This window comes from Jaculus jaculus, chromosome 12, assembly GCF_020740685.1.
Source record: "Jaculus jaculus isolate mJacJac1 chromosome 12, mJacJac1.mat.Y.cur, whole genome shotgun sequence".
In the NCBI taxonomy this organism is placed as follows: domain Eukaryota; kingdom Metazoa; phylum Chordata; class Mammalia; order Rodentia; family Dipodidae; genus Jaculus; species Jaculus jaculus.
The window spans coordinates 27329465-27346394 of record NC_059113.1 but is presented as its reverse complement, the minus strand read 5'-3'; the positions used below and the strand labels follow the sequence as shown (position 1 = coordinate 27346394).

The following is a 16930-nucleotide window of genomic DNA, read 5'->3' as shown; positions in this document are numbered from 1 at the left end:
ATGGTTCTTCATGTTAACACTGTCATGTCGAGGGTCTGGCTTAGACTGGGAATCCAAAGTGATTGTAATCTACCTTCCATCCTTTGTTCCTTCATTCTGCCATCCCTTCCTCCATTCCGTCCTTCCTTTATTTTAGTTTTTCTGTGACACAGCCTCTCTCATGTAGCCCAATCTGGCCTTGAACTTCTGCTCTCCTGCCTCCACTTCCTGGGTGCTAGCGTTACAGGATGTGCCACCACATCAGGCTGACATTCTTTCTCAAAGTCAAATGTCCTCTTGATGGCTGGCCATGAGTCTTTGGCTCATGTTGTGGCTGTTGCGGCACCATTACTCCTTTACTTTATTGCATACTGGGGGGTGACTTCCAGCTCCTTCGCTTCTGGCTGGCAGGAAGACCCAGACATGTTCTCTCCAGCTCAAGAATATGTACATACAGACTGCAGCACCACAACCATCCCTGGGCACAAACGGTCCACTTAGGACTTTCTGTTTTTACAGTTGTGTGACTGCAAATGTGCATCTAGAGGAACCACGCTCTCATGCTATTTCCCAGCTTGGCGACACACTGCAAGTTCCTCAGCCCATGACCATGAGGGGAGACAGATGATTCTCCATGGGACTATGTTGCTAGGCTGAGAAACTTAAGCAGTGTGAAGGTCATAGACCATGTGTCTGAGCACCATACAGTAATTATAAACATTCCTTCTTCTGTAATGGAGTCAATTGTGATTGTTAATATAACATGTGACCGAATGCTGGAATCCAAATCCAGGCTTCATCCCATCCAATGAAGCTTTTGACAGATCCTGTTTTCCAGATCCTGACAATGGCAGATGGTTCCGCAGCCTATGCGCACACACCTGAGGAATACGCATTCTCCCAAAGGGGTGCCGGTACCACACTCTGAGCCTTGTTTCCAAATAAACTAAGCTTGTATTGATCATTTTCCTATTCTGCTCCTGCACAATATTTATATCTTTCTGTAATTTATGTCTACACTGAGAAATAATTACATTGATTTTTCTACAAAATAGAGAATAGGATCAGGCTTCCTGAAATTGAAAACCACATTGATTTAAGTATAAGAAAAATCAGAACTAGAACCCAGGTCTTACCCTAATGGTCCCATTCTTTGCATGTGAACACAACAGAGGGGTGGAGAGTAGGTCGCTCTATTTCTCCCCCAAGCCACTAGGAAGTGGACCGTCTGGGCTTCTCCACCCCAAAGCAAATCAAAGAAAAAGGAATATCCATGCTCATATTTTGAGACTCAAAAGAGACTTTTTTTTAAATGCACAGCAAGGGCAGCAGGTGAAGGCATCACAGGATGAGCCTTTGGGGCTGAGGGTCTGAACGGAGCAGCTCTCAGGCCGACAGGGCACTGTCAGGTCCTGCACTTGGCCACAAGGACCAGAAAGAGGAGCCGTAACAATGGTGAGTGTCTCTAAGAACTAAGCCGTGCACTTACACCTGCAGTCCTCACCAGACAGAACCCAGGTGATACAGGACAGGAAGGCAGCCCAGTGCCCAGGTGCAGGAGCTGTTTACATCTTCTTACAGGATTGGCAGACAGGCAGAGCACACCATTCTCTCTCTGTCACAGACAGCACAGAGTGGAGAAGAGTCTGTGGGGGCTGGTCCTGGGGCCTGTGGGGAGGAGGCAGCTGTCCTCAAAGTGGCCTGACAGGACTGTGAAGCCAAGGGGAGTCTGTGTGTTGCCTGTCCCCAGAGTCCACACGGGGACAAGACTTGGAAGAAACCTGCCAATGCTCAGGCCCTCAAGATGCCAGAACCCAAGATAGGCTCCTGGAATCAGATCCTATCCCAGTATGCATGTGTGCACATGCCCACATAACCACGCAAAGCAAAGTAAAACCCTAAACTAGTGGAATTTATTTTAAATGACAGAGATTCTAGTTTTCTGCTTTCAAGGGGAGAGACTTTGAGGTAGAAACTAACACTTATCTGTGCACTAAACATGTGGATTTACTATTTATTCCTGTTTGGCTCATTTCCAAATGGTCAACTTGTTAAATTTCCAGGTACTGTTTTCTAGTGTCCTAAGGAAAATAAAATCTTCTTTTGGGAAAGTCTTATCTGTTTCATATCATAAGCTGTTTGTTCTCATCCTGGTGACTTCTGAGTTTGCCTGTCACCAACCTCTTCACAGGTCTCCACGGAAGAATTCTCGGCAGCCATGCAAAGTTCTCTGTATGCAGGGAGAGGGTGGGAAGTTGGTTCAGGGCACTAGAAAGATCTGTGCTAATCTCTGTTCAAGAGCATAACAGGAACTTAATGAATTCTTAAACGAATTTGTTTATAACCCCAGCACCGGGAAAGCCTAGGCAAGAATTCAAGACAGCCTGGGCTGCAAAGCAAGACCCAGTTTCAAAAAATGCTCCCCACAAAAGTCAAACAGGAGGACAGAGAGAAGGAGGAGTGAAGAAGAGCAGAGGAAGTCAGCAGCAGGTCCCAGTGGCTCACAGCTATCATTCCAACTACTTAGGAGGCTGAGGCAGGAGGATTGCAAGTTCAAGATCTGACTGGGCAACTTGGTGAAATTCTGTTTCCAAGTTAAAAGCACAAAAAGAGCTTAGGATACAGCTGAGTAGTAAGGTATTTGCCTGACATATGTAATGCCTTAGGTACAATTCTCAGTACAACAAAAGAAAAAAAATTAATTAAGCCGCATGATGGCACACACCTGTAACCCCAATACTGAGGAAGCTGAGGCAAGATGATTATAAATTCCAGCATAACCTAGCCATGTAGTGATAACTTGTCTCTTGTCTTTAAACATAAGAAAAGGAAGAAAAGAGGGAGAAGGGAGGAAGGGAATAAGGGAGGAAGAAAGTAGATAGAGGAGGAAGGAGGGACAAAATGATAAGGTAATATGTCCTTGTGCAGCTTTATTAGGTTTTTATTGTTTATTTCAAAGTAGGGTCTCATTCTAGACCAGGCTGACCTAGAATTTATTATATCATCTCAGGCTGGCTTTGTAGTCATGGCAATCCTCCTATATCTGCCTCCTGAGTGTTGTGATTAAAAGCATGTATCTCCACACCAGTTTGATTTTTTTTTTTTTTTCTGTTTTTTTTGAGGTAGGGTTTCACTGTAGCTTAGGCTGACCTGGAATCCACTATGTAGTCTCAGGGTAGCCTCTATCATCCCAAGTGCTGGGATTAAAGGCATGCACCACCATGCCCAGGAGATCTTGATTTGGTTTTTAAACAGAGTTTGGCTTTCTCTGATTTGGCACAGTGAGCAGGGCACATCATGTCTGTGGGGTCCTGAATAGAAACAGGTCACCAGTCTTTCCTGGGTGGCAGTGACTGGGGGCTAGCTCTGGCTAGGTAAACATTCTGAGAAGCTACAGGAGGATCAGGAATATCAACAAAAGTGAATATTGTTTTCTGTGGAGAAGAGACACAGGGCTGAGGTCACTTTGGGTGGTTCCTGGCAGAGCACTGACCCAAACTCTCCGTTCCTGTTCACATGAGGGCTCTGCCCTGCTGGAACAAAAGTGGTTTTCTAGGCACGAGGACATATGATGGCATCCAAGGTTGCCTCCCGTACGCTCTTCAGGAAGCTCAGCACTGGGGTACCCCCTGTGCCCCTGTCTTCCAGGGCCTTGGGCGGCCTCAGGAGATCCCCCTGGCTCCTGCTCCTGGCTCTGGCTGCAGCTGTCACAAGATATCTGGCCACAACTGTGATGTGATAGCGGCGCAGTTCCGCCAGGGCCTGCAAACACTGGTTATAGGCGGTCAGGCAAGGCCCAGGGCCGCAGGCCAGGACACGGCCCCTCAGTGCAGGAGCTGAGCGGATGTCTTCAATGAAGGCCTTGTGGGAAGGAGGCATGTAGTCCCTCATTCTGTGCAGAAAGTCTGCTGAAAGAAACAAGCCAGTGTAACATTTTAGCCCCACATGAGGACACAGGAGAGTTTGCTCACTATTCCCGACACAAGGGTTAGACTAGAAACTGCAGATGGAACCTAACCCAGTCTACCACCAATTCCTTTGCTTGTTAGATGCCATATACTCAAATGTGTATTTCTGGCTATCGACGAGGATGGGGAAGAGAAAAGGAAATGAACATATTCAGATAACTGAGCTGGAAATAAATCTACTAGTCAAGGTATATACGTGAACGGTTTCCTGATCGGTGCTGAGGGATGGCTACAATCAGCACACAAGCCTTTCAACTCTAAATACTAAATACTAGCTAAATACTATAATGCATTTTGTTTCTTAAATTCTTCTTTTGCTGGTAGGGAGCAAGGAAAGAAAAACAGTGTGTGTGCAGGGCAAAAGATAAAGAATGTGGAATTGTTTTAGTGATCACTGCTTAATTAACATGATGTGTATTAGATCAATGGTTAGCCTCATCAGATGCAGAACTCTTTGAAGTCATGACAATTCTAGAGAACTGACTTTTCAAAATGTTTTAAATATTTGTTTTTATTTATTTATTAAAGACAGAGAAAGGGAGAAAGAGAGAATGGATGCACCAGGGTCTCCAATCATTGCAAGCAAACTCCAGACACAGGTGCATGTGGTTTACATAGGACCTGTAGAATCAAACCTGGGTCCTTAGTCTTTGCAGGTACGTACCTCAACCACTAAGCCAACTTTCCAGCCCGAGAACTGGCATTTGTGGGTGAGATCAGACAGCTTTTGTCATTTTTTTTTAATGCTATGAACTAACTTTTTTTGTTGTTGTTCATTTTTTTTTTATTTATTTGAGAGCGACAGACATAGAGAGAAAGACAGATAGAGGGAGAGAGAGAAAATGAGCGCGCCAGGGCTTCCAGCCACTGCAAATGAACTCCAGACGCGTGCGCCCCCTTGTGCATCTGGCTAACGTGGGACCTGGGGAACCGAGCCTTGAACCGGGGTCCTTAGGCTTCACAGGCAAGCGCTTAACCGCTAAGCCATCTCTCCAGCCCAGGACTAACTTTTTATAGCTATCAAAATACACAGGCAAAGCAGTAACTGGTTTCAAGGTTCCAACATAATACATACCTGACATTTCTGTACTAAATAGAAAGGCTGTAATTTTTAGCATTTTGTGGGACAGGGGGAAGTCCAGGCCCACGGGCTTGGGACTCAGCCACACAACCTCATAGCCTTAGAATTCCAGATCCACCCCCCATTGTAGAATATATATATGGCCTAATCCCACATCACCCAGTCACAGAGAGTAGAAGCAGGGACCATAGTGTTTTAATCTTGGACTTACACAGGATTCTGCTGAGGTATGGTATTCAAATATTAACTTATGTGACGCGGTGCAATTGGCAGGACAGCTTTGGCTGGTATAGAGATGTACAGACTGTCACATTTTCTTTCAGTCTTGGTTTTATCAACTAGCAAACATGCCTCCCTATTCGGCCCATCTCTCTTCTTGAGAAAAAAGTAAATAAAAAGCAAGTGAAACTTCCTGGCTTACCACTTTCCTTGCAATGACGAATGCCCAGGAACTCATCGAAGGCATGAAGCACTGAGCTCTGGGCTGCGCTCCCTCCAGAGTACCACAGGGGCTCCGTGGACACGCCCTCATAGATCAGCCCCGTGGGCATTGCAGGGTTGTCCTTCCACCTAAGCAGGAGCAAATGTCAAGAGATGAAGGGGACCTCTGAGCTGGAGCCATCAGTATCTTCTTTCATGTAGAAACAGCCAGCAAGGAAGGGGCGTGATGCCAGCAGTAGCCCATGAAGGGTCGGCCACTCTTTGAAGGAACAAAAGGAAGTGTTACCTTGACCTCATAACATGCATGATTATCACAATTCTTCTTTTCCATATATAAAGAATTCTTCCACAGAAGTAATGGCTGCTTAGAAAGGAATCTTTGGAATTGTCCAACCACATAGTTGTTGAAAAAGTGCCATTGGTTGGGCATGGTGGCACATGCCTTTAATCCCAGCACTCAAGAGGCAGAGGTAGCAGTTCAAGACCAGCCTGAGACTACATAGTGAATTCCATCCAGGTCAGCCTGGACTAGCCAGTAATCTAGACAGGAGATATAAAGGGAATAGGAAGGCAGGGTGGGAGAATTTAATAGAATGGTATTGTATATATGTAAGTAGAAGAACAGATTAATGGGGGAGAAAAGGCCTAAATGAGGTCAGGGGAAGAGATTGAGTAAAGGAAAGATGGAGTGAGAGATAATCAAAATCTAAGAAAATATAACTAAGTCATAGGGAGACCTACTTTTTTTGAACAATGGAACACTCAGGAGCCACAGATTGTTACTAGAAAATTTTCAGTGCCAGGTTTCTCTTAATATTTATACCGTTATATTAACACTACTCTCACTTTGGGTAGAGAATCTTCTCTTTTCAGATGGCAGTGACCTTGGAATGACTCAGAAGGTACCGTAGCACTGGAAAGAAGAAAATGGAGTACTGAGTAACATCTCGGTCACACCTTCCAAGGTTCAGAGTCTAATGCAGAAGAGGTGGCAGAAAGAACGTAAGAGCCAAAGGAAGGGTTGGACTCCTTACAACATGCTCCTCCAGACATAAAATGACCTGGCTATCCATGACCTCACAGTGCCTGACACTACCTACACAAGACCATCATAAGAGGAGGAAAAGAGCATGACATCAAAATAAAAGAGAGACTGACTGAGATGGGGAGGAGATATGATGGAGAATGGAATTTCAAAGGGGAAAGTGGGGGGGGGGTGAATATTTTTTATAATCATGGAAAATGTTAATAAAAATTGAGAAAAAAAAATTCAGTGCCAGGATACCTTACAGTGAATTGTTGGCCAGGGAGGTCCCTAATGCTCCCAAAACATTACAGGCCATTGCTGAGGCCCTTGGTTTCCCACCAGGAATAGATGGTAAGACCCTATTGCAGGAGACTCCACATACTTGGGCTGCAAGGCCACTGAGAAATCCTGTTGGACCTGAGCTGAAAACCTCCTCCATGTAGACCAGCTGACAGAAAGCTAGAAAAAGCCATGCTGCATGCAGTTAGATGGGAGAGAAATCACCAGTAAAGATACTCAACAGTGGACATTGCACTCCTTATATTTGGCCAGCCAGGCCAAATGAGCCAATGGGAAATAGTGGCTCATCTGCTATGGAGTGTAATGTTGCTGCTGTCTGGCTAAATGTATGTACTATGCTCATCAAACTGCCCAGTAAGCACTTCTCTTAATGTTCATACCCTTATATTAATGCTACCCTCATTTTTGGTTAGAGAACCTTCTCTTTTCAGATGGCAGTGACCTTTGGATGACTCAGAAGGCACTATGGTACTGGAAAGAAGTGACAAAGGAATGTTCAGCACTGAAATATCTCTATCACACCTTCCAAAGCTCAGGGTCCATTGCAGAAGAGGTGGCAGAAAGAATGTAAGAGCCAAAGGAAGGGTAAGACTCCTTACAACATGCTCCTCCAGACACAAAATGGCCTAGATATCCATGACCTCACAGTGTCTGACACTACCTACACAAGACCATCATAATAGGAGGAAAACAGCATGACATCAAAATAAAAGAGAAACTAATTGAGATGGGAAGGGGTTATGATGGAGAGTGGAGTTTCAAAGGGGAAAGTGTGGGGGCAAAGGGAATTACCATGGGATATTGTTTACAATCATGGAAGTTGTCAATAAATAAATAAATAAAAATTAAAATGTGCCATTGCAATGACTTAATCCATGCTGAACATAATAATCTAGAAGGTATCCACTTATTCTGCTCTCCTGAAATTCAGTAACCTGATACTTGCAACCCTACAGGTACAGCTTCACAAGTGTATGCACTTGCATGCTCTCTCTCTCTCTCTCTCTCTCTCTCTCTCTCTCTCTCTCTCTCTCTCACACACACACACACACACACACACACACACACACACACACCTCCTGTCCCAAAACACTGATTACTATGGTATTCATAGGTATCAGCTGCAGAGCTATCAGCTCTAGCCATCCATGAGAGCACCTTCTCAAAAGCGTTGTCTCAGTAGGCATCACTGGTGACAAGCATGGCGAACAAGCACAGCAACAAGGAAGACACGAAACAGCGCTGTAGCTAACAGAAACCACAGACAGCAGCTGGGAGAACCTGCGGCTCGTGGTCACACTAATCTCTCGTCTCCCCTCCTCTCCTATCTCTTCCAATCCTTTTTCCTCATTCCCTTCCTCATTTTTTCTTTTGTCCCTGATTCCCTCTCTTACACTTCCACCTATTATTTTCATGTGCAATTTTTCCTAGTCTGAGCAGTCACAAGTATCATGACAGTTCCAAGGTGAGACACCATCTTTGCATTTGTTTTCAAACTCACACCAGGATAGTCTACTAAGCTTTGCTTTACTACTGCAATGTTAAAAATCTTTCCCTATTCCTCCTGAAAACCAGGTAAGCTAAAAATCACATGGTAAGGTTCAGAATAACAATAGCTCCACTTACTGCTATTAACTTTCTGTAGAAGTTAGTATCTCATTGCTGGCGACAAAACACCCGACCAAAAGCAGCTTATGAAAGAAAAAGATTTATTTCTGATTTACAGTTTAAAGGAGAAGTTTTGACATGGCAGAAAAGCATTTCTGAGAAGGAAAGAGACTCATATCATCACGTATTGGCACACACAGGAAACACCAAGAATGAATTAGCTAGTACTGGGCAGAAAAGAGAGATTATAAAAGTCCAAGGCCTCCTGCGATGGCCACACCTCCTTTAGTAAGGCCTCACAAAGACTCCACTAGGTCAGAACCAAGCTTGAGGAACAGCCACACACACCTTAGGCTATGGAGAGCATTTTGCTTTCAAATCACAATAGTATGTCTTCCATTTCAATTAACATAATCAAGACAACCCCTCACAGACATGCCTAGAGACTAACTTGATCCAGATTAAAAAAAAGTGATTCTAGGTCCTGTAAAGTTGACAATCAGTGTGAATCATCACAGAGATTTATAATGATGTCTCTAATTTTTGTAGATATAAGTTGTTTTCAAGAGAAGGGACACATGGTGCCAGCATGTAAACCCGAATGCACCCACCTTGCCTGTACTAGTCCTTTTCTCTGCCCGGAGCTTGCAAATATGGCAAGGAGAAAGGCGGGGGGCTTGTTTGGGTTGATTTTTCAGTGAATTTCAATGGTTAGCAATAGGAGCTATTGTATTCTGGAAAGAGACCAGGTACAGAAGGGAGGATGCATGAAAAGAGCAGGAAGAGAGCCCGCTGCAGGAGCAGGTAAGAAATGTAATGTCTTCTCTGCCGTGCCCTCACCGTGAGCCTTGGCAGGGCCCATTAACCTCTCTTAGCTGTCCTTTCCTCAAATGAGGCATGTTAATGTGAGCCTGAGTTTCCTGACAAAACAGGCATGTGTGTGCTGACTGAAGAGAACACTATAATTGTGGAAGTTGGAATCTTTAAGATCCCCAGACAAATAGTCTTGGGTCATCTTTAGCCCCCTTACTAACCATTCATTGCTCAACTCTATGTGATAACATCCTTGTAACTATCAGGTTAAAATCTTTTGGGAGCAGACCGCTAGCTTCCACAAAAGAAACCCAAGAATGTCAGAGATGTTATCCAGTACTTAGAGATTTACTCTTTGTACTTCAATGCACCTACCAGAGGTCCCCACCAATGTATTTGGAAAATGCCTTGGCTGGGGATTTTCTTTCATTCTATAACCATAAAAAGCCTCAAAAATTCATTTCTACATTGAAACATGTCCTTCTGGAGGCAACCTGAATCTATGCTTCAAGGACACAAACTCTCCTATTGCTTTGAGATGAGAGCTGTGCTTTGTGTCAGCATCAATATTTATCTTATCAGTGTAAAAGCTAATTCAAGCAACCTTAGTGTAGTGCCTGCAGATAATTAAATAGTCAACAACGTTCACTTGTTGTCATTATCTTTGGAAAACCCTGCTGTCCTTTTCATTATGTGGTGACTTTGTACAAAACTTTCTGCTCCCCCAGTTTGTACTGTAACTGTTGGAAGAATTAAAGGGACCTCCAGAGAGACTTGTTACCTGTCAAACATCAGGATCTTGGCCTAGTAAAATTGTGAAGGAATATTTTGTGGGAAAGAAACGTGAGAGCTATGATTGCTGTGGAGGATAAACAGCACTACTTCACTTGCAAACACACACACCCTGATTCCTGTCTGTGGTCTGCATGACCGACCATGTCTTTTAAACTCCTTCATTTATTCCCATCTTGGGATATTCTAACTCCCAGATTATCCTGATCAGTTCTTGGAAGTCTTACTCCTTACATCCCGAGTGATGATAACTAATCTTATCCAAAAGCCAACTCCATTCTATCATTTCTCTCTACTCATGCTCTGGACTAATACATCCAACTGCCTCCTTGGTGTTTCCACAGAGGAAACAGACCTAAACAGATCTCCCAATTCCTCCTTAATCTGCTCCTCCTACAATTTTTCTCTAGAGTTGAATGTGATTAACCTTCTAGAGGACTGAGCTGCCCTGAGAAATCAATAAAAATTCTTAGTATCACCCTTTAATTCCATGTGTAGCCCCAATAGCAAACTGAATTTTTACTTCAGTACAAAGCAGAACATGGCCATATCTGCACAGGTTCCCTACCATCATGATCCGAGCCACCTCCCCAAATTGTACTGATGGTTTCTCAAATGCCTTTCTCCTTTACACCCTTTTCTCAGTCTACTTTCCACTTGGCAGATATTCTGCTAATTCAATGCCAAAGATAGTGCCCTTATTCTTCTCAGACAGCCATTGCTCTCAAAAAGGAACCCAGCTTTACCCATGTTAACAGGGCTCCACAAAATTTCTTGCTCCCTTGCACATTGGAGCCCTGTTTTTCTTCCTTTTCAACATGAGACGTCACTGGGAATGGGAATATGAATGGATTATTCCCTCGTTGTCCCTAGGTATATGTTCAAATGCCATTTGTGATGTGGCATTCTCAAAATACCAATAAGTAAACAAGAAACTTAAGCATCTATACCTACCACTCCATTCTTAATGCTCTATACCTTACTTTGTATCTCCAGGCAGTCTCTTAGCATATCACATATTTTAGTATGCTTGCCTTTATTGGGTCCATATGTTTATTTATTCAGCATCTATCCCTCCTCCTGAAAACACAAGCTACATTAAGGACCATGTGCTTGCTTGGCCTTAGTACCATGTCCCCAGCACGCCCAACCCTGCCTGCCCTGTGCTGAGCACTCACTATAGATTTGGTCAATGCATGAATGAATGGAAAAACTTAGGATTCTACAAGTCAGTGTTATGTTTCCAAAATACATGAACATAAATGTATCCTTGAAAGGAGCAGGCCAGCTTAAGGAAACTATTAGGTATGTCAGTGGTCAAGATATTGATCTATCTTCCTGTAGTCCACACCGAGGGAAGCTATAGAAGGTGACACAGGAAGTGCCAGTGTGACAGCCACAGGATGACAGAAGTGCATCTGCTTTCAAGCCCCATGCTCTCCAGCTTAGAAAGACTTCTCTGAGGAAGGGAAATCATTCTCTACGTAGCTGAGACTCTCTCAGGCACTCCCAGACCAGACAGATGTGAATGACAGAAACTAGTTTCCTCATTATTTCCTTTCCAGTCTCTGTAGTAAGGCTATTTTTAGTGTTTCTCATGGTGTATTTCTAGCAGCCTCAAGAAAAGGGGAAGTTTAAGACAACAAAAAAATGAAGTGACATATTTTCCAGAAGGGCTAATAACTTCCCTGATAAATTAAATCAGTGGGAACTAAAAGGTATATGTTTCATTTACAATGAAATCCTTCAGTTCTCCTCAATAAAAATGTTTAGTTAAGAAATATTGTTATTGTCGGGCATGATGGCACACACTTTAATCCCAGCACTCAGGAAGCAGAGGTAGGATTGCTGTGAGTTCGAGGCCACCCTGAGACAACACAGTGAATTTCAGGTGAGCCTGGGCTAGAGTGAGACCCTACCTCAAAAAACCTCCAACTATTTTATTGATTACATATTTGCAAGGAGAGAGACAGAGACAGAATGGGAGTGCCAGGACCTATGGCCACTGCAAACAAACTCCAGATACATGTACCACTTTGGGTATCTTGCTTTACATGAGTACTGGGGAATAAAACCCAGGCCATCAGGTTTTGTAAGCAAGTGCCTTTAGCCATTGAGCCGTCTCTCCATCCCCATCCTAAATAAAAATGTTTTTAAAGAAACAAAGATTACGGCTGGAGAGATGGCTCAGCAGTCACAGGTACTTGTTTGCAAAGCATGATAGCCTGGGTTCAATTCCAAAGTACCTATTTAAAGCCAGATGCACAGAGTGGCATATGTGTGTGTGTAGTTCTTTGCAGGTTCAGGAGAGGCCCTAGCACCATATCCATCCCCCCCCCCCGTCTCAAATAAACAAACAAAAATACTTTAAACAAAAAGAAAGAAAGAAGCATGAGGCTGAAAGTTTCTTATGCTGGCTAGCTGTCATCGTGCTGGAAGGTGCTATGCAGGCTATGAATCAGAACACAGGACAAATCAAAAACAAAGGATAAAAATAACACATTTAAAAGCAAGTCTGTTGGTAATTCTCACCAACCCAGGTGTTTTTCAGTATCCACAACATTTAGGTATTAGTTACATAACCACAGAGGAAATATTCTGAAAGTTAGACACAGAAGGAAAGCCTTTATATGGATCACAGATAAAATGTGTCATTGATTCAGAACTTATTTTGATAAAAATTCAGAACTTCTTTTGATAAAGAGAGCCATTCTCTTGTTACTATTTATCATCTTATCTGACATAAGGAAATAAAGTTAATTTATCCCCTTGAAGAACACTGGTATTTAGAATTCTAAAAATAGTTCTCCAAGATTACCAGCCAAATTTTGAGGACTATTAATATCATGGAACATTCCTCTCTATATGACATATTTAATGTCAAGGCAGGAGAACTTTGCAGATGTAACTAAGATCATTGATCTTAGTAGGAGGAGTTTCTCTGAATCACCTAGATAAGCTGAATCCATGACACCTTACAGAAGCATCATTTCCCAGGCTGGTGGCCGTAAGAGGAAACAGAAAGATTTGTGGTTCTAGAATGATTACAAATGTCAACTGCTTGACTAGAGAGAACCACATAAGGAATAAAGAAGATCTCTAGGAACCCAGAGCAGCATCTGTCAGGAAAACTTTAAATTAGTGGAAATCTCAGCTTAAGAAACATGCACACAGGCACACATGCAACTGGGTTTTGTCAGGAACCTACATGAATTTAGGAGCAAAGTTTATCCCATAGTCACAGTTAATAGCCCACATAAGCCGGGCATGTTGGCACTATCCTGAAAGGATGGCTGAGGCAGAGGTATAACCTGTTCAAGGCCAGTCCAGGCACATAGTAAGGCCCTACCTCAACACTCTTATAAGAGCCGACTGTGCCAATTACCATTGATTTCAACCTATGAAAACCTTAACAGAGAGCCCACTAAGGTCTCTGGACTTTAGACCTTCAGAAGTGGAAGTTTAGAAATACATTGCAGAAGGATTATGTCTCTGCAAGTTTGTTATGCTTCAACAGAAATTCAGTATAGACTTAGCAATGAGTGAAGTTTGTCTTTCTGTTATTGCATGACTTCACTGAGTATGATCTGTTAGTCTATCTGTTTTCCTACAGATTTCATTGTGCCATTCTTTCCTACAGTTGAGTAGAATTCCATTGTGTAAATGCACCACATCTTCATTATCCATTCTTCTAATAATGGACTCCTGAATTGATTCCTGTTTTTAGCTGTTATGAATTGAGAAACTATAAATAAACATGATTGAGACAATTGCTCTGCAGTGAAGCATGGAGCCTTTAGAGTAGATGCCCAGTAGGGGAATAACTGGGTCTGTTTGTAGTTCTATTTTCATCCTTTTCATAAGTCTCCATATGGATTGTCATAGAGGTTGTGCAAGTTGGCATGCCCACCAACAGTGAATGAGGGTTCCTCTTCCTACAATCCTCACCAACATTTATTGTCATTTCAATTTTTTAATGATTGTCATCCTGACTGGAGTAAGGTGGAATCCCATAGTTGTTTTAATTTGCATTTCCCTGATGGTTAAGAATGTTCAATATTTCCCTAAGTGTGTTTTAGCCATTTATATTTCTTCTTCTGAGAACTCTATTCAGTTCTCTGCCCCATTTATTTTTGAGTGGGTTGTTTGAGGTTTTTTTTTAAAAAAAAAATTATTAGCATTTTCCATGATTATAAAAAAATCCCGTGTTAATTCCCTCCCTCTCCACACACACACTTTCTCCTTTGTAATTCCATTCTCCATCATATTACCTCTCCATCACAATCATTGTACTTACATATATACAATATCAACCTATTAAGTACCCTCCTCCCTTCCTTTCTGTTCCCTTTATGTCTCCTTTTTAACTTACTGGCCTCTGCTACTAAGTATTTTCATTTGTATGAGGTTTTTTTTTTTTAACTTATTTATTTGAGAGCAACAGACAGAGAGAGAAAGAGGCAGGTAGAGAGAGAGAGAGAGAAAGAGAATGGGCTCTCCAGGGCTTCCAGCCACTGCAAACGAACTCCAGATGTGTGCTCCCCATTGTGCATCTGACTAACGTGGGTCCTAGGGAACCAAGCCTTGAACCGGGGACCTTAGGCTTCACTGGCAAGTGCTTAACTGCTAAGCTGTCTCTCCAGCCCTTGAGTTTTTAATATTTACTTTTTTGAGCTCTTTGTAGATTCTAGATATTAGGCCTCTGTCAGTGGTATAGCTGGTAATGATTTTTTCCCCATTCTGTGGGTAGTCTATTGACACCAATTATGGTATGTTTGTCTGCACAGAAGCTTTTTAGCTTCATGAAGTCCCTTTGGTTAAATGGTTGTTCAATTTTCTGGGCTACTGGGGTATTGTTCAGGAAGTCTTCTCCCACTCTTCTATTTTATGGAGAGTTCCCTCTATTTTTTTTCTTCCAGTAGTTTAATAATTTCAGGTTTTATATTGAGGTCTCTAATCCATATGGAGTTTGTTTTTATGGATGGTGCAATGACTGGATCTAGTTTCATTTTATACACATTGTTATCCAATTAATCCAGCATCATTTGTTGAAGAAGCTGCCTTTTCTCCAGTGTACATTGCTGACTCCTTTGTCAACATTCAAGAACCTGTAGTTACTTGACCTAAAGGCTAGGTCTTCAATTCAGTTCCATATGTCTTTTTTTATGCCAGTACCATGTTGTCTTTTTGTTACTATGGATTTGTAGTATAGCTTTAAATGGGGTATGGTGACACCTCCAGAGGTGTTTTCTTTTGTTTCTTTGTTTCTTTGTTTCTCTCTCTCTCTCTCTTTCTCTCTCTCCCTCCCTCCCCCCCCCTCTCTCTCTCTCTCTTTCTTCTTTCCTAAGAATATGTTTGGATATCTGAAGCCTGCTGCCATTCCATATGAATTTTGAAATGATTTTTCCTCAATCTCTGTGAAGAATGATGCCAGTATTTTTATTGGTATTGTGTTAAATCTATATATTGCTTTTGGAGGAGTTGCCATTTTCACAATATTAATTATACCTATCCAGCAGCATAAGAGGCCTTTCCATCTTCTCAAGTCCTCTTCAATTTCTTTCTTGAGTGGTTTTACATTTTCATTACATAGATCTTTCATATCCTTTATCCATGTTATTCCAAGGTAATTGATTTTTTTTTCTTTTTTTGGCAGCTATTGAAAATGGGAGAGCCTCACTGATTTCTTTCTCCATTTATTTGCCCTATGCATATAGAAAGGCTAGTATTTTTTGTGTGTTCATTTTGTATCTTGCCACATTGATGAAAGAGTTAATCACCTTTAGATAGAGTCTTTCAGGTTATTTATGCATAGGATCATGTCATCTGCAAATAGAGCTAATTTGACTTCTTTCTTTGCAATTTGAATCCTCTTTATATCTTTCTCCTGTCTTATTGCTTGGGCTAGGACTGTTAGTACCATGTTGAGGAGCAGCAGTGAGAGTGGGCAGCCCTGTCTTGTTCTCTCCCTCAATGGGAACTACTTGGGCCTTTCCCCAGCATGCATTATTTGGGCTTTGGGTGCTTTGTATACAGCCTTTTATCAAATTGAGATATAGACCATCAATGCCTGCTCTTGAGTGACAGGCAACTTGATATCCAGACAATAGGGAGGGAAGGGTTTGGGGGGACAGAAAGAGGAGGTCGGAGAAAACAAACATAAAACCAAACCCTAGATAAATTGTTACCACAGAAACCTTTCTCCTTGAAGGCAAAATAAAAGATTTAACCCTAAACAGGTATATGGGGGATTGTCTGAAAATAAGGACCCTGGAGAGGGTGAGTTGAAGCCTAATCTTGGATCATTTAGCTCTGGCCTATAATTCCTAGTACCAGAAATAGGTTAGTAAATTAAGCAGAGACCTATGAGTTCCCCAAAACAAGACAGGCTTCTATCAATGCACTAAATACCCACTGGGGGTAAAAGGCAAGACCTATAGCTGAAGTCACCATATGCTGCTGACACAGAACATGGAGAGATTTGGCTGGAATTCTGATGGAAACCAGTCCCCAAATGGTTACCCATTTAGTGAAAGCATATTTTGAACTACCAAGGGAAAATATCAACAATGGTGTGAGTTAACAGGGGTCAAAGATACTCAGAAGAAACCAGCCTAACATGTTGTACACAGCAGTGCAGTAGTGGCACATAGCCTTGATGGGTAACCAGTGGCTTTCTGATTGGCTAAGAGATCTGCTCAGTGGAAAGGGACCCATGGTTGGAACTGGGAACCAGGTCAGAATTTTCTGGAGACAAAGATTATGGTTTCTAACAAAAAGTTCCCACTGCTCTTTGGCCAAAAGAGGGGCTACACCCATCAAAATCTGCCTGGATTAACAATGCTTATCCTATTTCACTTTCGCTGACATCATGCTCCATTGGAGAATCTGGTTTTCTTCCTCAGAAGGTAATGAGACCTG

General features: G+C 42.4%; 1 protein-coding gene across 3 annotated transcripts in view; it reads right to left on the bottom strand.

The window, feature by feature from the left end:
• Positions 1 to 3092: 3092 nt before the first annotated feature.
• The window catches only part of Ido2 (indoleamine 2,3-dioxygenase 2), a 60299-nt gene continuing 46461 nt past the window's right edge, over positions 3093 to 16930 (bottom strand). For all 3 annotated transcript variants that reach the window (XM_004668980.2, XM_045131437.1, XM_045131438.1), the window contains 2 exons: positions 5450 to 5598; positions 3093 to 3887 (listed from right to left, as the gene is read on the bottom strand). In XM_004668980.2, coding sequence (XP_004669037.2) covers positions 3532 to 3887; positions 5450 to 5598 — 505 coding nt within the window. In that variant the 3' untranslated portion in view covers positions 3093 to 3531. The remainder of the gene's footprint in view (positions 3888 to 5449; positions 5599 to 16930) is intronic.